The sequence below is a fragment of the Phyllostomus hastatus genome, unplaced genomic scaffold (genome assembly GCF_019186645.2).
Source record: "Phyllostomus hastatus isolate PE091 unplaced genomic scaffold, TTU_PhHast_1.1 phas_scaffold_78, whole genome shotgun sequence".
Lineage (NCBI taxonomy): Eukaryota > Metazoa > Chordata > Mammalia > Chiroptera > Phyllostomidae > Phyllostomus > Phyllostomus hastatus.
Window position 1 is genome coordinate 44768777 of NW_025334041.1, and position 20112 is coordinate 44788888.

The 20112-nt window shown below is 38.0% G+C and overlaps 2 protein-coding genes across 2 annotated transcripts in view; one reads left to right on the forward strand and one right to left on the reverse strand.

Annotated features, from left to right (window-relative positions):
* FBXL13 (F-box and leucine rich repeat protein 13) overlaps positions 1–20112 on the reverse strand; it is a 275894-nt gene that overhangs the window by 108353 nt on the left and 147429 nt on the right. Inside the window, exon 12 of the mRNA XM_045827260.1 lies at positions 13928–14057. Coding sequence (XP_045683216.1) covers positions 13928–14057 — 130 coding nt within the window. The remainder of the gene's footprint in view (positions 1–13927; positions 14058–20112) is intronic.
* The window catches only part of LRRC17 (leucine rich repeat containing 17), a 39040-nt gene continuing 32796 nt past the window's right edge, over positions 13869–20112 (forward strand). Inside the window, exon 1 of the mRNA XM_045828410.1 lies at positions 13869–13987. The gene's annotated coding sequence lies outside the window, so the exon portion shown is untranslated. The remainder of the gene's footprint in view (positions 13988–20112) is intronic.

Sequence of the window (20112 nt, forward strand, 5' to 3'; positions counted from 1 at the left end):
TAACCAAAGACACTGAAATAGAAAACAGGCTGACAGTGACCAGAGGTGAGAAGGGGGGAGATTATAGGGTGAAAGGGTGAAGGGTTTACAGGAACAATTTAAAGTACACATGGACAATAATGGAGGGGTGGAAACAGGGGAGAGAGATGTGGTGGGCTGGGATGGTGGGAGGGGTGGGGGGAAAGGCAGAAAACTGTACTTGAACAAAAATAAAAAATGTTAAAATAAAAGATTTTCATGAATACTTTTATTTTTTTTCCAACACAAGTTGAACACAAAACATTCCTTTAAATAAAACAGGGAAACTGAGGCAAAAGAGCTGATCCAGAGAAGCAAAAAATGCACTCTGATTTTTCTGTCTCATGACTGCTTTCCCACTAGAACTCCTCCTTATTGATGCCACTTAAGAGCAGATATTTATTCAAATAGAAAACACAACAATTTTTTTCTTTTTTACCATATGCAGTATATAGCACTTTACAGGCCTATGAAGGATAGTAGTGATTAGGTGCCTGGTGTCCAGGGTTGCACAATTGGTTGGTGGCATGCAAAGACTGAAGCCCAGGTCCCCTAACTCCAGTTTCTATCTCCTTTCACCATCCACTGCCTTCTGCTCTGTGTGCTCATATGTGCGTGAGAGAAATTGGAGAAATAGAGATGATAATACAGATAGAGATAGATAGATAGATAGATAGATAGATAGAGAGAGAGAGAGAGAGAATCCCCTTTCATTCTTGCTTTGCTTCTGCAATCGCATTCCATGTAGCTAGTACACTCACCCCTTGATGTGCCTCTGTGGCTTTCACCCACTTACACCACAAACCCCAGAGATCAAGTAAGACCTTCCATGATCTTTGCCTCTCTGAAAGAGGAATTTGGAATTTATATAGACTAGAGAGAAGTGAAATGACCATGGAGTCTTCCAGGTTGCAGTTTTCAGTCTACCATTAAGATTCATGGGTCTCAGAGAGATTTGACAGTACAGGAACTACTGATAAACCATTATTATTGCACTGAGTATTCCCATCCTTTGAACTTTCTGGGATGCTGTCCCTTTTCATTTTTCTTGCCTTGTAGTAACTGAAAAATAATTGATGAAAAATACTTTCACTTTAGTTATCTCATAGTTTCCTAGGTTCTTTGTTCCTTCTAATGTGAGACTCAACTCTTACCAAGAAAATGTCATCAGACCTATCACTAGCAAGTTGCTAACTACCTAACAGGCCTCTGAGCCTTCACCCAAAGTACCTGGCTAGCCATGCCCTAAAATTGGCTGCATTTTATTAATTATTTATTAATTCACTCATCAAACAATGATCAAAGTCCAACTATGTGCCAGGTACTGTATTATGTACTAAGGATACAGATACACTAATAAATAAAGCACCATTCTGGCCATCAAAGAGGTCACAATTGGGAGGAGAGCAGACAAAAGGACCACTGCAGACATAGAGAATGCTTAGTGAAAGCACAATCATAGAAGTACACACAGGAGGAATCAACTCAACTTGGGTTGGGGGTGTGGAGGAGTCAGTGAGGGCTTCCTAGAGAAGGTTGTGATTGAGCAGAGCCTCACAGAATATGTGAAAGTTAACCTGGTGAATGGGAGAAAAGGACAGTGAGAAGATGCCTAGGCAGAGGGCTAAAGCTGAGCCTAGTGAAACAACAGAGGCTGGAAATGGAGAACAAGGAAAGCACCAAAGCAGAAACTCCTATTGCAAGCTCTCTTACTTTCTGGTTTAATTATCTAAAATCTAAACATATAAGTCTGCAGCTTGATCAAAACTCCTCACTGTGTGTCTGGTTCCTTTTGTCCTCCATGGTCAGAATTGTTGGTTTCTGGGCATTAGGGTTTCAGCCTGAGCTTGGCTGCTCCCATTTTCCTTCCCAGCATGTCATTCCATGACTGACTTCCTACACAGTGCTATAACCCACTAACTGCTACACACACTTGGAGATACATGGATCTGTAGGGAAAGTTACTACCCAAAGATAATATTAATAGGAGAATCCTTAGAGTTACACATGGAACAGAGGATAAAGGAAAAGTACAGATAGGAATCACTGCCTTCCTAATTGGCACTTCCTCATGCACAAATAGGATACCTTTGTCCTCTCCATTAAAGTTCTTAATGATATCCATATTTTCCATTTTTATATTTTGGAAGAAATTGAACATATTTTAGAGAGCTCTGAAATGAACAGGGAACTGACATGGATCGAGTTGGAGCATTTTAGCTGATGCCTTTATATCCATTTATTCATTCATTATGGGGATATGTGAGGAAAGACTTCAAGGAGGTAAGGAAGTTAGCCTTACAGATAACTTCAGAAAGACTATTCCAGGCAAAGAAAATAGTCAATGCAAAACAAAAAACCTTAAGGAAAGACTTTGTGTGTTTGAAGAACAGCAAGGAAGCCAGTGCCTCTGGAGCAGAGTTTGTAAGAAGAGTAGGGGGAAGTGATGTCAGAGAGACAATCGTGGGAGGAGGCAGATTACATGGGGTCTTGGAGGCCCTTCAAGTTTTTTATTTTATTGAATGAATAGGAAGCCCTGCCAGGTATTTAAGCAGAAGAAAAACATTTTGTGGGTTTTTAAAAGATCACTCTAGATGCTATGTTGAGAGTAGACTTGTAGGAGGCAGAAGTGAAAGCAGAGAGAGACCAATTAGGAGGCTATCCTCAATAATCCAGAAAGACATGATGGTGTCTTTGTGTGGGGTGGTAGCTGAGGTAGGTGACAAGTGCTCAGATCATGGATGGATTTTGAATAGTCAACTGTGTGTCCTGATGGAGTGGATGTGGAGAGTGAGAGAAAGAAAAGACTCAGGGATATTGCATTAGTTTGCTAAGTCTTCTGTAACAAAGTACCTATTTTGTTACAACCAAGTCCCCAAGGAGTTTAAGAAGAAACATTCATCCACACTGGTAAAGGGGCAAAGACAGGCAGCCAGGGTGGAGATGATTCGTGGCAAGTAGGGGGAATGCAGGTAGGAGTAGGTGTGCAGGGTGGAGAGGAATAAAGGAGGGGGAATGGGACAACTGTAATAGCATAATTAATAAAATATATTTTAAAAGATAAAATAAAAGTCCAAGATCAAGGTGTCAGTAGGGTTGTTTCCGTCTGAGATTGATCCCTTCAGTGTGTGGAAAGGACATGGTCCAGGCCTCTCTCCTTGACTTCTAGATGGCTATCTCTGTGTTCACATGGCACCCTCCCATATACATGTGCCTGTGGCCAAATTTCCCCTGTTTATAAGGACATCAGTCATTCTGGATTAGGGCCTAACCTAATGATGTCATTTTAACTAATTACATTTGCCACAACCCTATTTCCAAATAAAGTCACATTATGAGATACTAGGGGTTAGAACTTTAACATACAAATTTTGGTGGGGGAGGGGCATACAATTTAATCCAAAACAGATGACTCCAAGAATTTCTGGCCTAAGCAACTATAAATATGGAGCTGGGGAAGGCCAAAGGTGGAGCAAAGAGTTATTTTTGAGAGCAGAGATTTTTTTTATTAGATATGAGTCTGATTTAAGAGAGAAGTCTGGGTTCATGATATATATTATATATCATATATACATATATATTTATATATACATATATTACTCCTATAAACATATACTAATATATTATATGCCTCTTTAAACATATGTGCATGTACACATATACAAACACTCCTGTATGTGTGTTACACACATGTGTGCATGTGCGTACACATATATGTAATGATTTTATATGTGTGTGTATATGCTCATTATTGTAAGTGATATTTAAAGTCATGTTTTATTTTTTAATATATTTTATTGATTATGCTATTACAGTTGTCCCATTCCCCCCCCTTTATTCCCCTCCACACTGTACCCCCCCTCCCACCTGCATTTCTCCAACTTAGTTCATGTCCATGGGCCATACAAATGGAGAAGTTCCTTGGCTTCTCTATTTCCCATACTGTTCTTAACCTCCCCCTGTCTATTTTGTACCTGCCATGTATGCTTCTTATTCCCTGTATTTTCCCCATTCTCCCCACTCCCCCTCCCCATCGATAACCCCCCATGTAAACTCCATTTCTGTGACTCTGTTCCTGTTCTAGTTGTTTGCTTTGTTCATTTTTGTTTTGTTTTTTAGGTTCAGTTGTTGATGCTTGTGAATTTGTTGTCATCTTACCATTTATATTTTTGATGATCTTCTTTTTCTTAGATAAGTCCCTTTAACATTTCATATAATAAGGGCTTGGTGATAATGAACTCCTTTAACTTGACCTTATCTGGGAAATACTTTACTGCCCTTCCATTCTAAATGATAGCTTTGTTGGGTAGAGTCATCTTTGGTGTAGGTCCTTGCCTTTCAGGACTTCAAATACTTCTTTCCAGCACCTTCTTGCCTGTAAGGTTTCTTTTGAGAAATCAGCTGATAGTGTTATGGGAACTCCTTTGTAGGTAAGTGTCTCCTTTTGTCTTGCTGCTTTTAAGATTCTCTCCTTATCTTTAATCTTGGCTAATGTAAATATGATGTGCTTTGGTGTGTGCTTCCTTGGGTCCAACTATTTTGGGACTCTCTGAGCTTCCTGGACTTCCTGAAAGTCTAGTTCCTTTGCCAGATTGGGGAAGTTCTCCTTTATTATTTGTTCAAATAAGTTTTCAGTTTCTTGCTCTTCCTCTTCTCCTTCTGGCACCCTATGATTCGGGTGTTGGAACATTTAAAGTTGTTCTGGAGGTTCCTAAGCCTCTTCTCATTATTTTGAATTCTTGTTTCTTCATTCTGTTCTGGTGGAATGTTCATTTTTTTCTTCTACTCCAAAGTGCTGATTTGAATCCTAGTTTCCTTCCCATCACTGTTGTTTCCCTGAACATTTTACTTTATTCCACTTTGCATAGACTGCACTGTTTTCTCTCTTTTGCAACCAACCCAACCATTTCTGTGAGCATCCTGATTATAAATGTTTTGAACTCTGCATCTGATAGGCGGGCTACTTCTTCATCACTTAGTTCTATTTTTGGAGCTTTGGGCATATTTTTTTTGTCTTGGCTTGCCTGTTACATAGTAAAGGGTGGAGCCCTAGGTATTCCCCAGGGTAGGGCAATCCATGTCATTGTGCTGTGGTGCTGTATGTGGGCGATGGGTTTGAGAGGGAGCAATGCTGCTTGCTTTGCTCTTGGATGGCTATTAGTCACTTCCTTTACTACCCACAAGCAAATTGGGCCTTTCTGGGGCTCATTCTTGGGTGGGTGGTTTTGTGTACATTCTAGGACCCTGTGGGTCTCTGCAACAAACTCTCCTGTGAGGCTGGGTTGCTCCCGCTGGCACAACCCCAACAGGTGTTTACAGCCAGAGGTTTTGAGGCTTTATTTCCCCATGCTGTAACCCTGGGTTGCACAGTCTGTCTTGTTCCCCAGTTTTTCCTCCCAGTTTATCCGCATGCAAGTGTAGGACTGCGGGGTCTGCCAGCCACCACCTTGCTTGACCCAGTCCTCCAGCTACCGCCCTGCTGTAAGTCCTCCCTGTCCTGGCTGCCCATGTCCATCCCTCCTACCAGTCTGGATGATTGTTTCTTTTTTAACTCCATGGCCATCAGACTTCCATATCAGTTGATTTTCTCACAGTTCTGGTTATTTTTTGTTTTTAAATTTGTTATTGTCCTTTCAGTTGTGTGAGGAGGCAAAGTGTACCTACTTATACCTCTATCTTGACTAGAAGTCTAAAGTCATATTTTAGATGAGATCACCAAGAGAGTAGGTATAGGCTAAAAAGAAAAGTGAACCAAGAACTGAACATTGGGTACCTCTATGATTAAGAGGTTGGAGAGCCACAGTATTAGCTTTCTCACAGAAATCACATCCACACAAGTTTTCTAAATCATAAAAATGTTATTAGGATTGACACAGCCTATTTAAGAAATTAACAATATCAATGAAAGCCAAATGTACACATATTTTATGAGCCATCCATCTGATTTCTATGTGTGTATACACAACAGAATATGTGCTGTGTTCATCAGAGTAGATGTCCATGAATGTTCATAGCATTGTGCATTCTCTATATGTATATTACACTTTGACCAAAAGTCATTACCCAGAAAAAAGTCATTAAGGAATAATTGTACTCATTAGGTCCCAACTCTTAGTGCAGCAAAACAGGAAGCAGATTTATTCTGGCTTCATGGGTGTTGAGGATTGCTTTGTGGTCAGTCACAAAGCATGATCAAAGCAAAAATTCAGATATGTGGTAGAAATCAAGCATATGAAAAGCCATAAGAAACCTCCACGGCTTTCTCTGTGGGTGTCAGTCTTTTCTTAAGTGAGGCTCTCCATCAAGCCCAGTCAGAAGGATTCTTTGCTTCCCCAACTGAAGCCTAAATAGGAATCATACCTTCACCAGTTGACAGTTTCTTTCAGTTGCAATGATGGAAACCCAACATAAACTAGCTTAGGGAGAAAGGGAATTAATGGTGTGTTTAACTGAAAGTCCACCTAAACATTATATTATCTCTCCTCAAACACGTCATCTCTTCCTCTCAAAAGTTGGTCTTTTTGTGAGCATTTCATTCTGTCCCACTGCAGACAAATTTCTTCCATTTTGTGAGGCAAGAGAACCACAAATCAGTCTGGACATATACACTCCAGATCCTGCAACCTCAGGGAAAACATAACTTATGCTTCCCAATGTTGAGTACCTAGAAGGATTCTGAATTGTACTACTAGGCTCATACTCTTCCTAGAAAAATCATAGCCACTGTATATGAAATTTAGGATTGTCTAGGCCCTCAGCCAAATGACCAGTGACCAAGAAAATACTAATATCAACACTGAATAATAATAGCTAATGGCCCTAAGCACTTATTATATGTACACACTCATAACCTTCTTATATGTATTAAATCATTTCACTCACACAACACATTTATGAGAGAGAGACTAGTGTTTTCCCATTTCATAGATAAGGAAACTAAAGTATGGGGAAAGTTTAGGTAATTTGCCCTAGTAAATGTCAAACTCAGAATTAAAATGCAAGTACCCCAGAACCCATGCTCCCAATACTGTGGTGTATTGCTCCATGACTGACAGCTCCACAAAAACACAATGGAGAGGAGGTTTCCCTGAAAAAAAGTATGAGGTTCAAAGGAAAACTTCCAACACCTCATTCAATAGTTCATTAGTTACACTTACTTAACTACCTGTTAATCCAAATATTTAGTATACATCTGGTAAATGTCTACCATGAGGTCACACAGCATTTCTTAGAACAAGATGGACCTATTCACTGTTGCCAAATGTCTCCCAGAGTATAGATAAGGAAGGAGAACAGGAAAGGGTACTTTCTTTACATGATGAAACCATTTTGTCTCCAAAAAGTCTCCCCAAATTGTGCATAGTTTTTAAAAAATTATTTTGTGGCTTAAGCTTAGATTTGATGACTTTAAGTAAAGGGTAAGTATAAAAGTGAATAAATTAAAGTTGTTCAGCTGATTCAACCAGAATCTTTTTCAGTGAATGTAGATTTTTTCCCTCTGAAAATAGTGTTAAAAAATGTTGCGTTCAGGTTCTAAAAGAAAATTTTAATTAATTTCAAAAATATCTTAATAATAGCAACCTGTTAGAATACAAATGCTATCACTCAATAAATATTTTATTAAGCAGCTGGATATGGTTTATACTTATGTGACCAAAGAAATACAAATTAAAAATATCGTGTTCGATGTCAAGTTGACACAAGTTTTAAAAATAAATTTATAAAGATACCAAACATTATTTTACATATATGTTAAGTAAAAACTGGCAAAGTTTGTAAAATATGGATGGTCTTAAAAATAACTGTATCCTCTATTTTCACTTCTAAAAATTTATACCCCCAAATTGCATAAACATATGCAAAGATATGGCTACAAGAATTTTCCTCACAGGTTATTGATAATAGCAAGACATGGTAAGCCAATAATGAATAGTGAAATACATACTGGTGTCTTGGTAGAATGGAATACTATGAAGCTATTTAAAAAGTTATAGGAGAATATTTAATGAAATAGATATCTACTTTATAGAATATTAAATGACAGATTTATGTACTATATAATCCTTTTTAGTTTAAAAGATTATAAACCTGCATAGATAAAAGACCAAAAAGCTTTTTTTACTAATAGCATTTATTATTTCTGGGTGGTGAATTTTTAGGTAATTTAAAATATTTTTTATTTTCTGTGTGTGTGTGTGTGTGTGTGTGTGTGTATGTGTGTTTAACATGGATCAAGGGGGGAAAGCTAAAATGATTTTTAAGTGAAAAAAGAAACCTAGAATATTCGAAGTGATAAGTCTATGGTTAGAGGTCTGCAATGGATAGTGAAAGAGCACAGCAGAGTGGCCCTATCCTGACTTACGCTGAGTGGGAGCAGAGGAGGAGAAACTGAGCAGAGGCATTTCCTCAACCACATCAAAAACGATGGCATGCAGGTGCATGTGCAAGTGCTGGTATTCCTCTGCACACCAGTCACATTACACAGACAGTGTCTGTCCAGTCCCAAAAGAATATGGAATATTTCTAAAATATGTGTAACTGATGTTCACTTTTCTTTGCAATGCTCCATCATCCATTTATTTTTTTTCTAACAGATATGGTTACAATTCTTTCACAATATTGTATCTTTCTTTTTGAGAGCAGCCATGACTACTTTAAAGCTTAGCCCTTGACATGTCTTATTTATGTTAACCCAGAGTTACTGGAAGAAAGGGATGCTGGACACAGTGCCCAGTATGCAGCAGACACTCAGACACCAATGAAAAGCACTTAGTATCTTCTCCTCTGAAGTATTTTTGTTTTATTAGACCTTTTTTCTTGGTCAAATATATTAATACCTGACTTTATAGTACAAAATTTCCAGCATAAAAAGAAAATACAGCCCTGGCTGGTATGACTCAGTGGTTGAGCGCTGGCCTATGAACCAAAGGGTCACCAATTTGATTCCCAGTCAGGACACATGCCTGGGTTGCAGGCCAGATCCCCAGTTGGGGGTGCTCAAGAAGCAATCACACATGGATGTTTTTCTCCCTCTCTTTCTTCTTCCTTCCCCTCTCTCTAAAATAAATAAATAAATAATCTTAAAAACAACAAAAAAAGAAAATACAGCCACGCCCAGTGTGGCTTAGTTTGTTGGGGCATACATAGTCCCATAACCAAAAGGTTATGGGTTCAATTCCTGGTCAGGGCACATACCTAGGTTTCGGGTTTGATTCCCAGTCTAGGCGTGAATGATACCATGCCTGAGTGTATGCAGGAGGCAACCAATCAATGTTTCTCTCTCACATTACTGATTCTCTCTCTCCCTCCCTCTCTCTCTAAAAGCAATGGAAAAAAAAAGGCCTTGGATGAGGATAAAAAAGAAAAAATAGATTTCAGTTTCCAAGGGGAGAACCTGAAAAAATCTGTGAATTGTCAATTTTCCTTCTCTGAAACCATTTTTGTGCTGTCATATCAAGGCAGCTAGGCCTGAAAGAGTGAAACTATTCTCACACCAAGAGCTGAGGAGGTAGACATAGTATCCTCAAATGACTTGTCCCTCAGAAGCAGTAACATCTATTTTTACCTACTCTTTCTACAGCTATAGCAGCAACCATTTCAAAGATATGTGTGGTTAATAATGAGCCCATATTTTTACTCCCAGTTGGTCTAAACGGGCTCAGTTTGAAATGACATGATTTCCAGTGCCTGAAACAGTGTCTGACACTTAGAGTTAAATCCCTTTTGAATTATCAATTGAACGAATGGAAATGGAAGAGAAATAGACAAAATAAACCAACACTGTTTTTGCATAATGATGTGAAATACTACTTTTTCTGTGGTTTGAGACTTAACAAATTAAAGGACCATCAGGAAAACAAGTCTATTTTCTACAGATACAGACCAAACCCCAAAGCTGCTGAGGACAGGTAGGTGGTGCAATTAAGTGGTAGCAGTCTAGGTGTCAGTGCACATGTAGACATTACTGAGTGTAGGAGAGGGTGTCAAACAGGGGAGCAGGCTCCATCTCAGTGGGATGAAGCTGACTCAGTTCCAGCCCATTGATGCCGTGAGCAAACGCAGGCCCAATTTTGCTAGTTCTAGTTTTTTAATAGAAATTTGAAGTCCACATTTTTATGTGAAAACTCCGATATTTTAAATGTTGGTTCAAAATTTAAAGACAGACAATATCTGTGTGTTTTGCATATATATTTAGCCAGAGTTTCATTGATTTGAAACTTCTCATTTCAACTTTTTAAAGAAAGTATATCTTCATTTATTAATTAACTTACTAATACACTTTTGCAATACTCTTACCTGCATTTTTAGCTACATACCATTTGATGTCCTCTTTATATAAAAATTTGATATTCTATAATATTTTCTAGATATGTTTTAAAAAGATAATTATCTTCCCTCTCTAGAAAGATTAATCAAAACTTTGAAATTGATAGTACAGAAAATCTTCTTTCAGCTTAACTCTTTAGTATCATAATGTGAAGTTTTATAATGTTAAATTTGGAAATACCTTTATAAAGTTTCTTATATATGAACTCTAAAACCTCAGGACATTTCAAATTTGCTTGTGCAGTGATATGTATCTAATTACATTATATGCCAGTATATATGGTTATGGAGACAATTTATTCTATTTGGATTTTTTCTGTTCTGCCTATTTGTTTATTTTGTCTTTTAGATTCCACATACAAGTGAAATCATCTGGCACATCTGGCATTTGTCTTTCTCTGTGTGACTTATTTCACTCAGCATAATACCCTCTAGTTCCATCCATGTTGTTGCAGATGACATGATTTCATTCTTTTTTTATGGCTGAGTCAGATTCCATTGTAAACATGCACCACTTCTTCTTTATCCATAAATTTGTTGATGGACACTTAGGTTGCTTCCATATCTTGGCTATTGTAAATAATGATGCAGTGAACATATGGATGCATGTCTTTTCAAATTAGTGTTTTGGGTTTCTTTGGATAAATACCCAGAAGTGGAATTACTTCTTTGTCTCTTATTATACAGCCTTTGTTCTAAAGTTTGTTTTGTTTGCTATAAGTATTGCTACCCCAGCTTTTTGTTTGTTTCCATTTTCATGAAATACATTTTTCCATTCCTTTACTTTCACTCTGTGTGTGTCTTTCAATCTGAAGTGAGTCTCTTGCAGACAGTGTGTGTAAGGGTCTTGTTTTGCTATCCATTCAGCCTCCATGTGTCTTTTGAGTGGAGTATTTAATCCATTTGCATTTAAAGTAATTGTTGGTAGATATGTATTTATTGTCATTTTATTATTTACATTTTGATTTTTTTATTTGTTTTTTGGCTTAAAGAGGACCCTTAATATTTCTCATAAAACCGGTTTGGTGGTAATGAATTTCTTTAGCTTTTTCTTGTCTGGGAAGCTCTTGATCTGTCCTTTGATTCTAAATATAGCATTGCAATTCTATATCTAAGTATCCACTTCTCTATACCTAAGAATATATATCCTTACACATGTCTATATGTATTTGTGTGTTGTTGCTACAATAATTACCTCATAAAAACTGAGAACAAGAAGGTAAGCCACACTTATGGAGAGTGTTTTTAAGCATAGGGTGAGCCCGTGGAAAGTATCATAGGATGTACATTTAGGGGGAATAGTGATCAATGGGATATGTCAAGCACAAAGAGTTACTCCTGAATTTGCAAATACTTTCTCCATGATTAGGCCATCTGTATTTACTAATCCATACCAATACTAAAGCTAGGCCTCCATCTTCCCTTAGAAACTGGGAGATGATAGTGTTATCTCCCTTGATGATTATATTTCAAAGCCTGGCTCCCAGGTACTTGAGAAAGACTGTCCTGGGTTGTGAAACTGGCAAAAAGGTTTTTAAGAGGTTTACATCTCAAAGGAACAGAGAAAGACTGTGCAACCACAAATTTTAAAAAGTAAATAAATGCTCCAAGAAAAAGAAGGTTAGGCCCTGGGCCGGTGGCTCCACTGGTTGGAGCATTGTCCTGTACACCGAGAAGTTGCGAGTCAGTCCCTGGTCAGGGCACATGCCTGGGTCGTGGGTTTGATTCCTGGTCAAAGTGCACGGGAGGTGGCAAGTTGATTGTTTTTCTCTCTTTCTTTCCCTTCCTTTCTCTCCAAAATTAATACAGACATATCCTCAGGTGATGATTTTTTTAAAAATCTATTTAAAAAGAGGATAAGGGCCAAGACTCAGAAAAAAAGCCTGTCTGAAGTTTAGATGAACTGGGATGAATGGTAAATCATAAGAGTGATTGTAGATGTTGTTCAACAAGTTTACAGATCATTAGAACATCAAAAATATGTAAATTCTAGCTGTTTCCGGACCTAGCTTAGAATCCTTTCCTCCTTTCCCCTTTGTTCTCACTGCCTAGTAACCATAAAACAAGATATCTACCAATAGGTGCTTATAACTGAACAAGTCCTATGTGCTTTTATCAGCTGTGCAACTTTGGGAGCATTGGTCACTTCATATTTAAATGGGAATCATAAATACATACTCCATAGCTTTTGTATGAGGAGTAAATCTGATCTGTATGAGCACTCAATATGCTGCCTGGCATATAGTAATGAGACAGGATAATAAGAAGCTAGGGAAATCCCTTGGCAAGTGCAACAGAAAAACAGAGACAGATAGCTGAACGAACTGGCCAAGCAATTTAAGGCCAAGTGCAGGTGGTCAATGAGGCAGAAGGCAAAACAGGGAAAACAAGGACCTCGCCCTCAAGGTAACCTTTCCTCCCCTGGCCTGTCCTCCCTGGAGGTAACAACTAGGCCTCAGCTCCAGGCTCCAAAAAGTAGCAAAACCAGGTGAAGCATGGCCAGAAACAACTGCAATGACTAAAGACCCCTGCCCTGCCACTGATCAATCAGAGGAGACCATGACCCTGAGGTCTCCCTTTTCTCTGACTTCCCAGTGACCTAAGGCAGCCCCACCTAGACTCTCCTGTTGCTGCTTCTATGCTAAGCCCTTCCTTGCTTTACTGTCCCCAGCTTTAATAAATGCATCCTCATAGTCACCTGGATTTGTGTTGTGAAATCTTTCCTACTTGAAGTTAAAGACCCACACCCTACAACTGGCCATAGGCAGACCTGCTCAGAGACAGGCTCCTGTTCAGTAATAGTACCAACTCAATAAATGGTAATTATCAATAGTCTAGCCAGTTTCATCTGTGCTATTGCATTGTTCTCAGAGAATGATGGGTATACTATGATGCTAATATCAATAAAACACACAGAGAGGTGGAAGAAGAGAGGTTAAAAGCATTATGATTCATACCCTACCAGAATGGAGCAGAAGACACTATGTTGAGGCCGCACTTATTCCAAAGTTCCATGTCCTTCCCCCCACAACTCCACCCTATTTTCTGCCCAAATTTCCTTAATCTGGCTTTTCAAACTTAAATACTTCTCCATATAGGCCTCAAATCTGCATGTTATTTAGCCTAAGGATACAATGCAATTTTTAAAATTACAATCTTTATTGTGCTTTCTTTTTTACTCTTGAGGCATTTTACCTACTATTGTTTATTCTTTGAAAGCCCTGTGGGAGCTAATTCACATTTCAGAAAGTTCCATGCAAATCCTCCCTCAAAAAGGTTTTTCTTTTTTGTGTGTCTTGGTAGCAATTCCAAAGTTTCGAGATTTGGACTCTGGTATTATAACTGCTCAGAGTATCTACATAGAAGTGGTCCGTTTCATCATCCAATCAGCTCTGCCTTTGTGTGGGTGTGACACTCCTGTGGACGGAAGCCAAGAGCCTATAGTAGCGATCCTGGGGGAAATTTAAGCAGCTGTGGTTATGTAATTTAAAACCTCTGAGAAGTGTGCTGTAGTCTGTGCACAGCGTTAGTATCTCCGGACTTCCTCGCCTGCTGCAGGAAAGAGAAGACTAAAAAGACAAACCTGGGTGCAGCCAGAAAGGTCCAAATAGATGAGCTTGTGGCATCCATTCCCTAAATTCAGGTACCGTAAACCTTTGTCTGTGAACTTTCTGCAGTAAGCCAAACTAAGATTCTGTAAATTGTGGAAGTGCCTGAAAAGACAGCATGAGAGGAGAGGGAGAAAAATGAATATAGTTGTTTTCTCACATCTTTCTTTAGCCACTATGACAAAGGGCAGTAAAACTGTAAATTAAGTTTTCTCCTTGCAAATATTCAATAGTTGAACCTTGTTAATTCTCTTTCTGTTAAGTAAAGGAGATTGAGTAGCATATCAAATAATGCCTATTGACATTTCAAATGAAAATAAAGATATGCCTAGATTTTTAAGACAGCTGATTGAGATACAGCTTTGGGAGGAGGGAGATTTGTGCATTCATATTGTTTGAGAGTCAGATTGTGTTTGAAAGCAAAGTTACAGAGTTTGCATTTATCTTTGGAGCACCAAAATAATGTGCAAATTATCTAGAAAGACAAACCCTTTGTAAACATTTAAATGGTGATTAACTGTTACATGAGAGTGAGGATTTGGGCAGAAAAGAGGCAAAGTTGAACACAACAGACTCTTAAAATGCACATGATCAGCAAATTGTTTGAAAAAATAGATGTGAATGTGCATGATTTTGTAACTGTTTCATAACTACAGTTAAAGATGACTAACCCATAGAGCTTAAAAAATGAGTTAAGAAGAACATATTTGCATATATGCATAGCCCGTGGACATAGACAACAATGTGGTGAAGGGGGGCTGGGTAGAAAGGGGTAAAGGTGGGAAATTGGGGACATCTGTAATAGTGTCAACAACAACAACAAATTTTAATGGGTTAACAACAGCCTACAAATAAGTGGGTAACAAATGAGAGGGATAAAAACTACACCAGAGACAATCAATCTCACTGGAGCTGAAACCGATTAAATATGGCATTACCACCATGACCAAAATGAGAGCTTCCAGAAAAAAGAAAGGTAATTAGAATAAGCCACTACTACTATGCAAGGGCTCACAGTTTAAGGACTCCTTGTGGACAGTTTTCCAAACCCTCTTAAGCCGGGCATTTTTTAAAAGTACAAGAACACCCACTACTGCCTGCTCTTGTAATGAAATTAACAACATGCTCTTGGTCTGTGATCTGCAACAGTTTAACATCAAATGAGAAAGCAGAAAGAACAAAAGTAGGAGATGCCTCTCTATCCAGCTGAAGTCCACAAATGAATAATAAAGCTTACCTTCACATAAATGGGAAATAAAATATGCAAGCATTGACCATTAATCAGATTTATTCCTAAAACTTGAAAAACACATGTACATGATACAACTGAAGCCAGGAAAGTCAGGGCTTCAGGGTTCATGCGGCCTGAACTGCCAGCACAAGAAGTAGAGACAAGGATTGACTCTGTATGGGGTCTTTATTCAGATGGCCAGTGATCTGAGAAGATGGCAGGCTATGTCCCCTAAAATAACTTTTTATATTTCATTTTTTTAAACAAGAATAAAAGTGTAGGTAAGGGGTTTGGAACTCAGGGAAAAGGTTAGTCATATAAAAGCTGCAGTCCAGGTAAGGATGTATCTCTCCCTGAGCACAACGCCTCAGACACCAACTTGATGGCTTGCAGCCCTGGGGTACAAATGCCAAATTACTTGTGGTCTCCTAGAGTCAGGGTGGGTTCTGTTGTACATCCCACTTCCTGAAACAATAGCTTTTTACATACATTAATTACTAAGCTTATTAACTGTACTTAAAACTAAAAATTTTCTAACTTTTGAGTTCCCCTGTCATAGTGGTTTCCAGTCCATCAAGAATCATTTAGCTCAGAACACAGATGCTCTCTGGTAATTGCTGTGTCTATGAGATTCAACAGATCAGACAGGGATGCCTTCTGGATTCCCCAGTGGCTGGGTGGGCAGGGCTGTGAAGGAAAAAGCAGCCATAACATCCCAAAGACACAACCCACCTCTCCTGGATCCCTTTAGTTAACTAAGAGCTATGCCAAAGTTTTGGAAATGCTTTACTTTCCTCTCCCTGGAGTATACTCATGATTCAACCTAGTAAAGTACAGTTTCTGGGGATGGGGGCGGGGTGATGGATATCATTTCTAACAACCCTTTAGCTCTCTAAATTGGAAAAAGGAGTAGTGAGTGAAGCAGGCAGCTGGTCACAATGGAAAATACACAAGACTTTGGAATCTGACCAAATTGAATTCAAATCCCAGCCTTGACTCGTACTCCAACTTCCCTAACCTCTCAGAGATTGTTTCTGCATTTGTTAAGTGGAGACTACAATGTTGTCTTTGTTTTTTTTTTAACCCTGACCAACTGTGGGCCTCCAGCTTTACCGAAGCTCAGTTTTTCTCATCTGTAACATGGATGTAATCCTGTCTGCTCTTTTTGCTTAGGAATGTGACCATTAGCTGAGAACATAGATGTAATAATATTATACTGAGGCTGATTTTTAATGATTAAAAACAACAGGGATATGGTGGAGGCTTTAAAAAAATATATATATATTATTATTATTGCTACTACTTCATGTAGAACCTATTAATTGTTCTTATGAAACTTGTACTATCTTCTTCCACTTAATGGAATAGATACTCATCTGATAAGAGTGGTGCATAAAACTGATTCTAAGAGTTTAAGGAACCTCACATCGCATCTACACCCTCATTTTGGTCATGATGGTAATGCCACATTTAGTCAGTTTCAACTCCAGTGAGACTGATAGTTTGATGGAGTTTTTATTCCTCTCCTGTGTTGCCCACTCATTTGCAGACTGTTCTTCTCATCCCATTTTTCAGCTTGTAATCAATTAATCTTTCTTTAGCTATAGTGACGAAACTATTTCTTACAAAATCATGCATACTCAAATCTACTGAAATCTGGTCTAAGCCTATGGTTCAACTTCTTAAAATCCATGTGATCAGTTATCAAATACCAAAAATGGGAATTGAGCTAGGAGTTCCCAACATTTTGTGTGTCAGACACCATATAGATCTATAGAGGCCTTTTGTCAGCATACTGATAGTAATACATAAAATAAAATACCATATTTTTCAGACTATAAGACACAGTATTTTTACCACATTTTTTGCTTCAAAATTTTTTCCCCTATTTTCCTCCTTTAAAACCTAGGTGTGTGTTATGGTGCAGACCCCAGACGCACCTAGGTTTTAGAGGAAGAAAATGAGGGAAAAAAATTTGAAGCAAAAAATGTGCTAAAAAATTGAATCTTATAGTCCGAAAAATACAGTACATAAGATTACAAAAGCAGCCAATCATATCAAAAGTCATTATCAAAATATTTTTAAAACCAAATGAATGAAATAATGTATGAGCTAGTACACTTCTAACAACTACCATAATTTTGAAGTAGTGATGAGTGCTGAAAACATTTTGAAATACTTTTAATAAGTACAAAAAGAAAATATTTATGATAAGAAAATATTTGTGATTTATGTGGTTGAAAGAGTCCCAAGGATTTGCTATTAACTACTCTGAATCCTTACCCACATTTCAGTTAAAGCTTAGTGAAAATGTAGATTTTTTTTCTTCATCAAAATTCATGAACCTCTGAATTTTATCCCTGGTCCCCTTGGGGGATGCATTGGCCCCAGGTTAAAAACTTCAGCTTTGGCAAAAAAAGTATTGGTTAGAGAAATGATCCCAGATTGAAAGGCTCTAGGTGGCTTTCTTCAAAGTGGAACCTCATGAGAACCATCAGTTTGAAATTGAAATGCAGGAATCTGGAGCAGCCCTGTCAGCCTTTCTAGGGATTTACAGGGTTGCAGACTTTAAACTGCTGAGGAAGGAAAAAGTTTCTGTTGACAGTGAAATGGCAAATTTGGCAAATTTTATGTAATACTGCCACCTTTTATTTTGAATTTTGGCAAAGAAATGTATCCCTTACTTGACTAAAATCTGGTTCATAATTTTCCCAACCCAGAAACAACTTTTATAATTATAATTCTACTTTGAGGCAGTGTTTGTGGTCAGTGTTTATCTTTTCCTAATTATTTAATAACTAAAACTTCCTTATGTAAGGGGTGGGTTTCTTTTGTTATTTACTTTTCTACTGTTACAATAATCTTTAAGGAATCACAATTCTTACAGTAACTACTGAGACAATTTTTCTCCATCCTTCTGGCTGTTTTCATTAAAGAATGGAGGCCTTTTGTGTTAGATCTCCAATGTTTGAGGCAGTTACTACTATAAGGAATGTAGAATTACTATGTATTTTACCAAAAATTTTTCTGAAAAATCACCAAGACAAGGCCCAGTCAATAAAAGGGATGATTTACATATGAATTCTTTTGAGTTGAGTGTTAGGTTCTTTAGTCTCACCAAGGCAGTTTTGCATGATAGAATTCCTACAGAAAATCCAAATGCAGTGATTTTACTTCCTGTTTACAGGGTGGACCTTGAGGATGTCTATCCAGGCAATGGCATCCTCCCTCTGCCCTACTCTGACAGACATTGGTGAGACTACATAACATGAGAATGCCTGCCATTAAGAAATTTCCAAGCCAACTGAAAGATTAATTCATCTATATGAAAAATAATGAGGCACCATGTCATTATGGCATATAATGCTCCATTGAGAAGCAAAGATCATAATAGTTTTAATCAGCACTGTTTGCCTAGAATGCCTCACACATTGTAGCTCATCAGTACATGATGAATAAATGAATGAATGTTGCTATTAGAATTTAGGGAAAGGAGAGAGAAACCACCATATAGACTTCTGGTAGATTGTGTGACATGAGGTGTGAGAGCTGTGGACTGGCACAGACAAGGAGAAAGGCACTCCAGCTATAGAGAAAGAGAAGCAAGCAGCAATTAGATGACCAGAACTAAGCACTTCCCTTGGAAAACCTGGGCAGAAAAGTTTGATCAGATAATGTTAAGGGGAAGTGAGGGAAGAGTCTAGACTTCCAACACGTCAAAGACATGGTAAGATAATTGTTCCTGGAAGATACTTCTCACAGCATAAGGCAGAACAGACTGAAGGGAAAAGAGACCAGAAGTTGAAGCATTAGGATGCTGAGCCAGATGAGGTGCTGAGTGCCACCTGGGTGGTGGCAATGGGAATATATGGAAAGGGTTTCATTCAGGAAATATTTAGAAACAAAAAAGTCCTGGAGTGGGCATGTGCTATGGACAGCCCTCATTTTGGACTTAGGAAAACTGAGCAAGTCCCCCCAAAAGCAAGGAAAAATATTCAGATAAAAACTGGCAAATCAACGCTGCCAAGAAGGGCAAACAAATTACAACTTTCTTCTGGCAAGTGATTTTTTTGGAAAGAAATACTAAAGGCCCTGAAGAGAGAATGACAGCAGCAACAAACATTTCTCTGGTTATTTATAGTTTAAAGAACACTTTTGCATACCCAAGCATGTTTGAAACAATGGAAAACAAAGCAAAAATAGACAATCATTATGAAATGTATTTTTTCTCATGATAAGAAAGTTAGTGTACATTTTTATATGACAAAATTCTCATTTTGGCCCTGTTTTTCTATCTGTTGCCCCCCCAACACTCACACACTCATAAATGCATATATATTTATACAATTTTATAGCTTAATATGGAATGTCTAAGGAAAAGTAGTGAGTGATGTTTTATAGGATTAGAGAACCTCAAAGAGTCCAGCTCATGAGAGCTAACTGAGCATCTCTTCCCAACTCCAATCCATGTTGATAGCTTCAAATTGACCATGGTGGAAGCATTTACTTACACCACAGAAGTCCATAAATTCTACAGATCAGAACACCCCCTTTCCCCATACCCTAGCCAGTTACTAAACATATACTGAAACACTGCTACCCTTGGAACACACTTTGAGACCTGTTGATATAGAAAATACAGTATGCTGAGGAAATCTATGCAGAGATAAGAATTAGAGAGAAGATTACAGCTTTGAAGGACAGGAATAAAAATTTGATCTAAATATAAAAGGAGATTCTTAAGATAAAACAGGAACAAATTGAACACAAGCATGAAAAAAATATACCTTCTCTGGCTGAGAAAAGAGCTAAGTTTTAATGTTCAAAAGTTTTGCTATGTTTTAGGAAAATTAATTGAAAGAACACAGTTAAACTTGGAACATGTTCTTTAGTTTCTCAGAGAAAAGAAATTTCTTGGAAGTGTCTTGG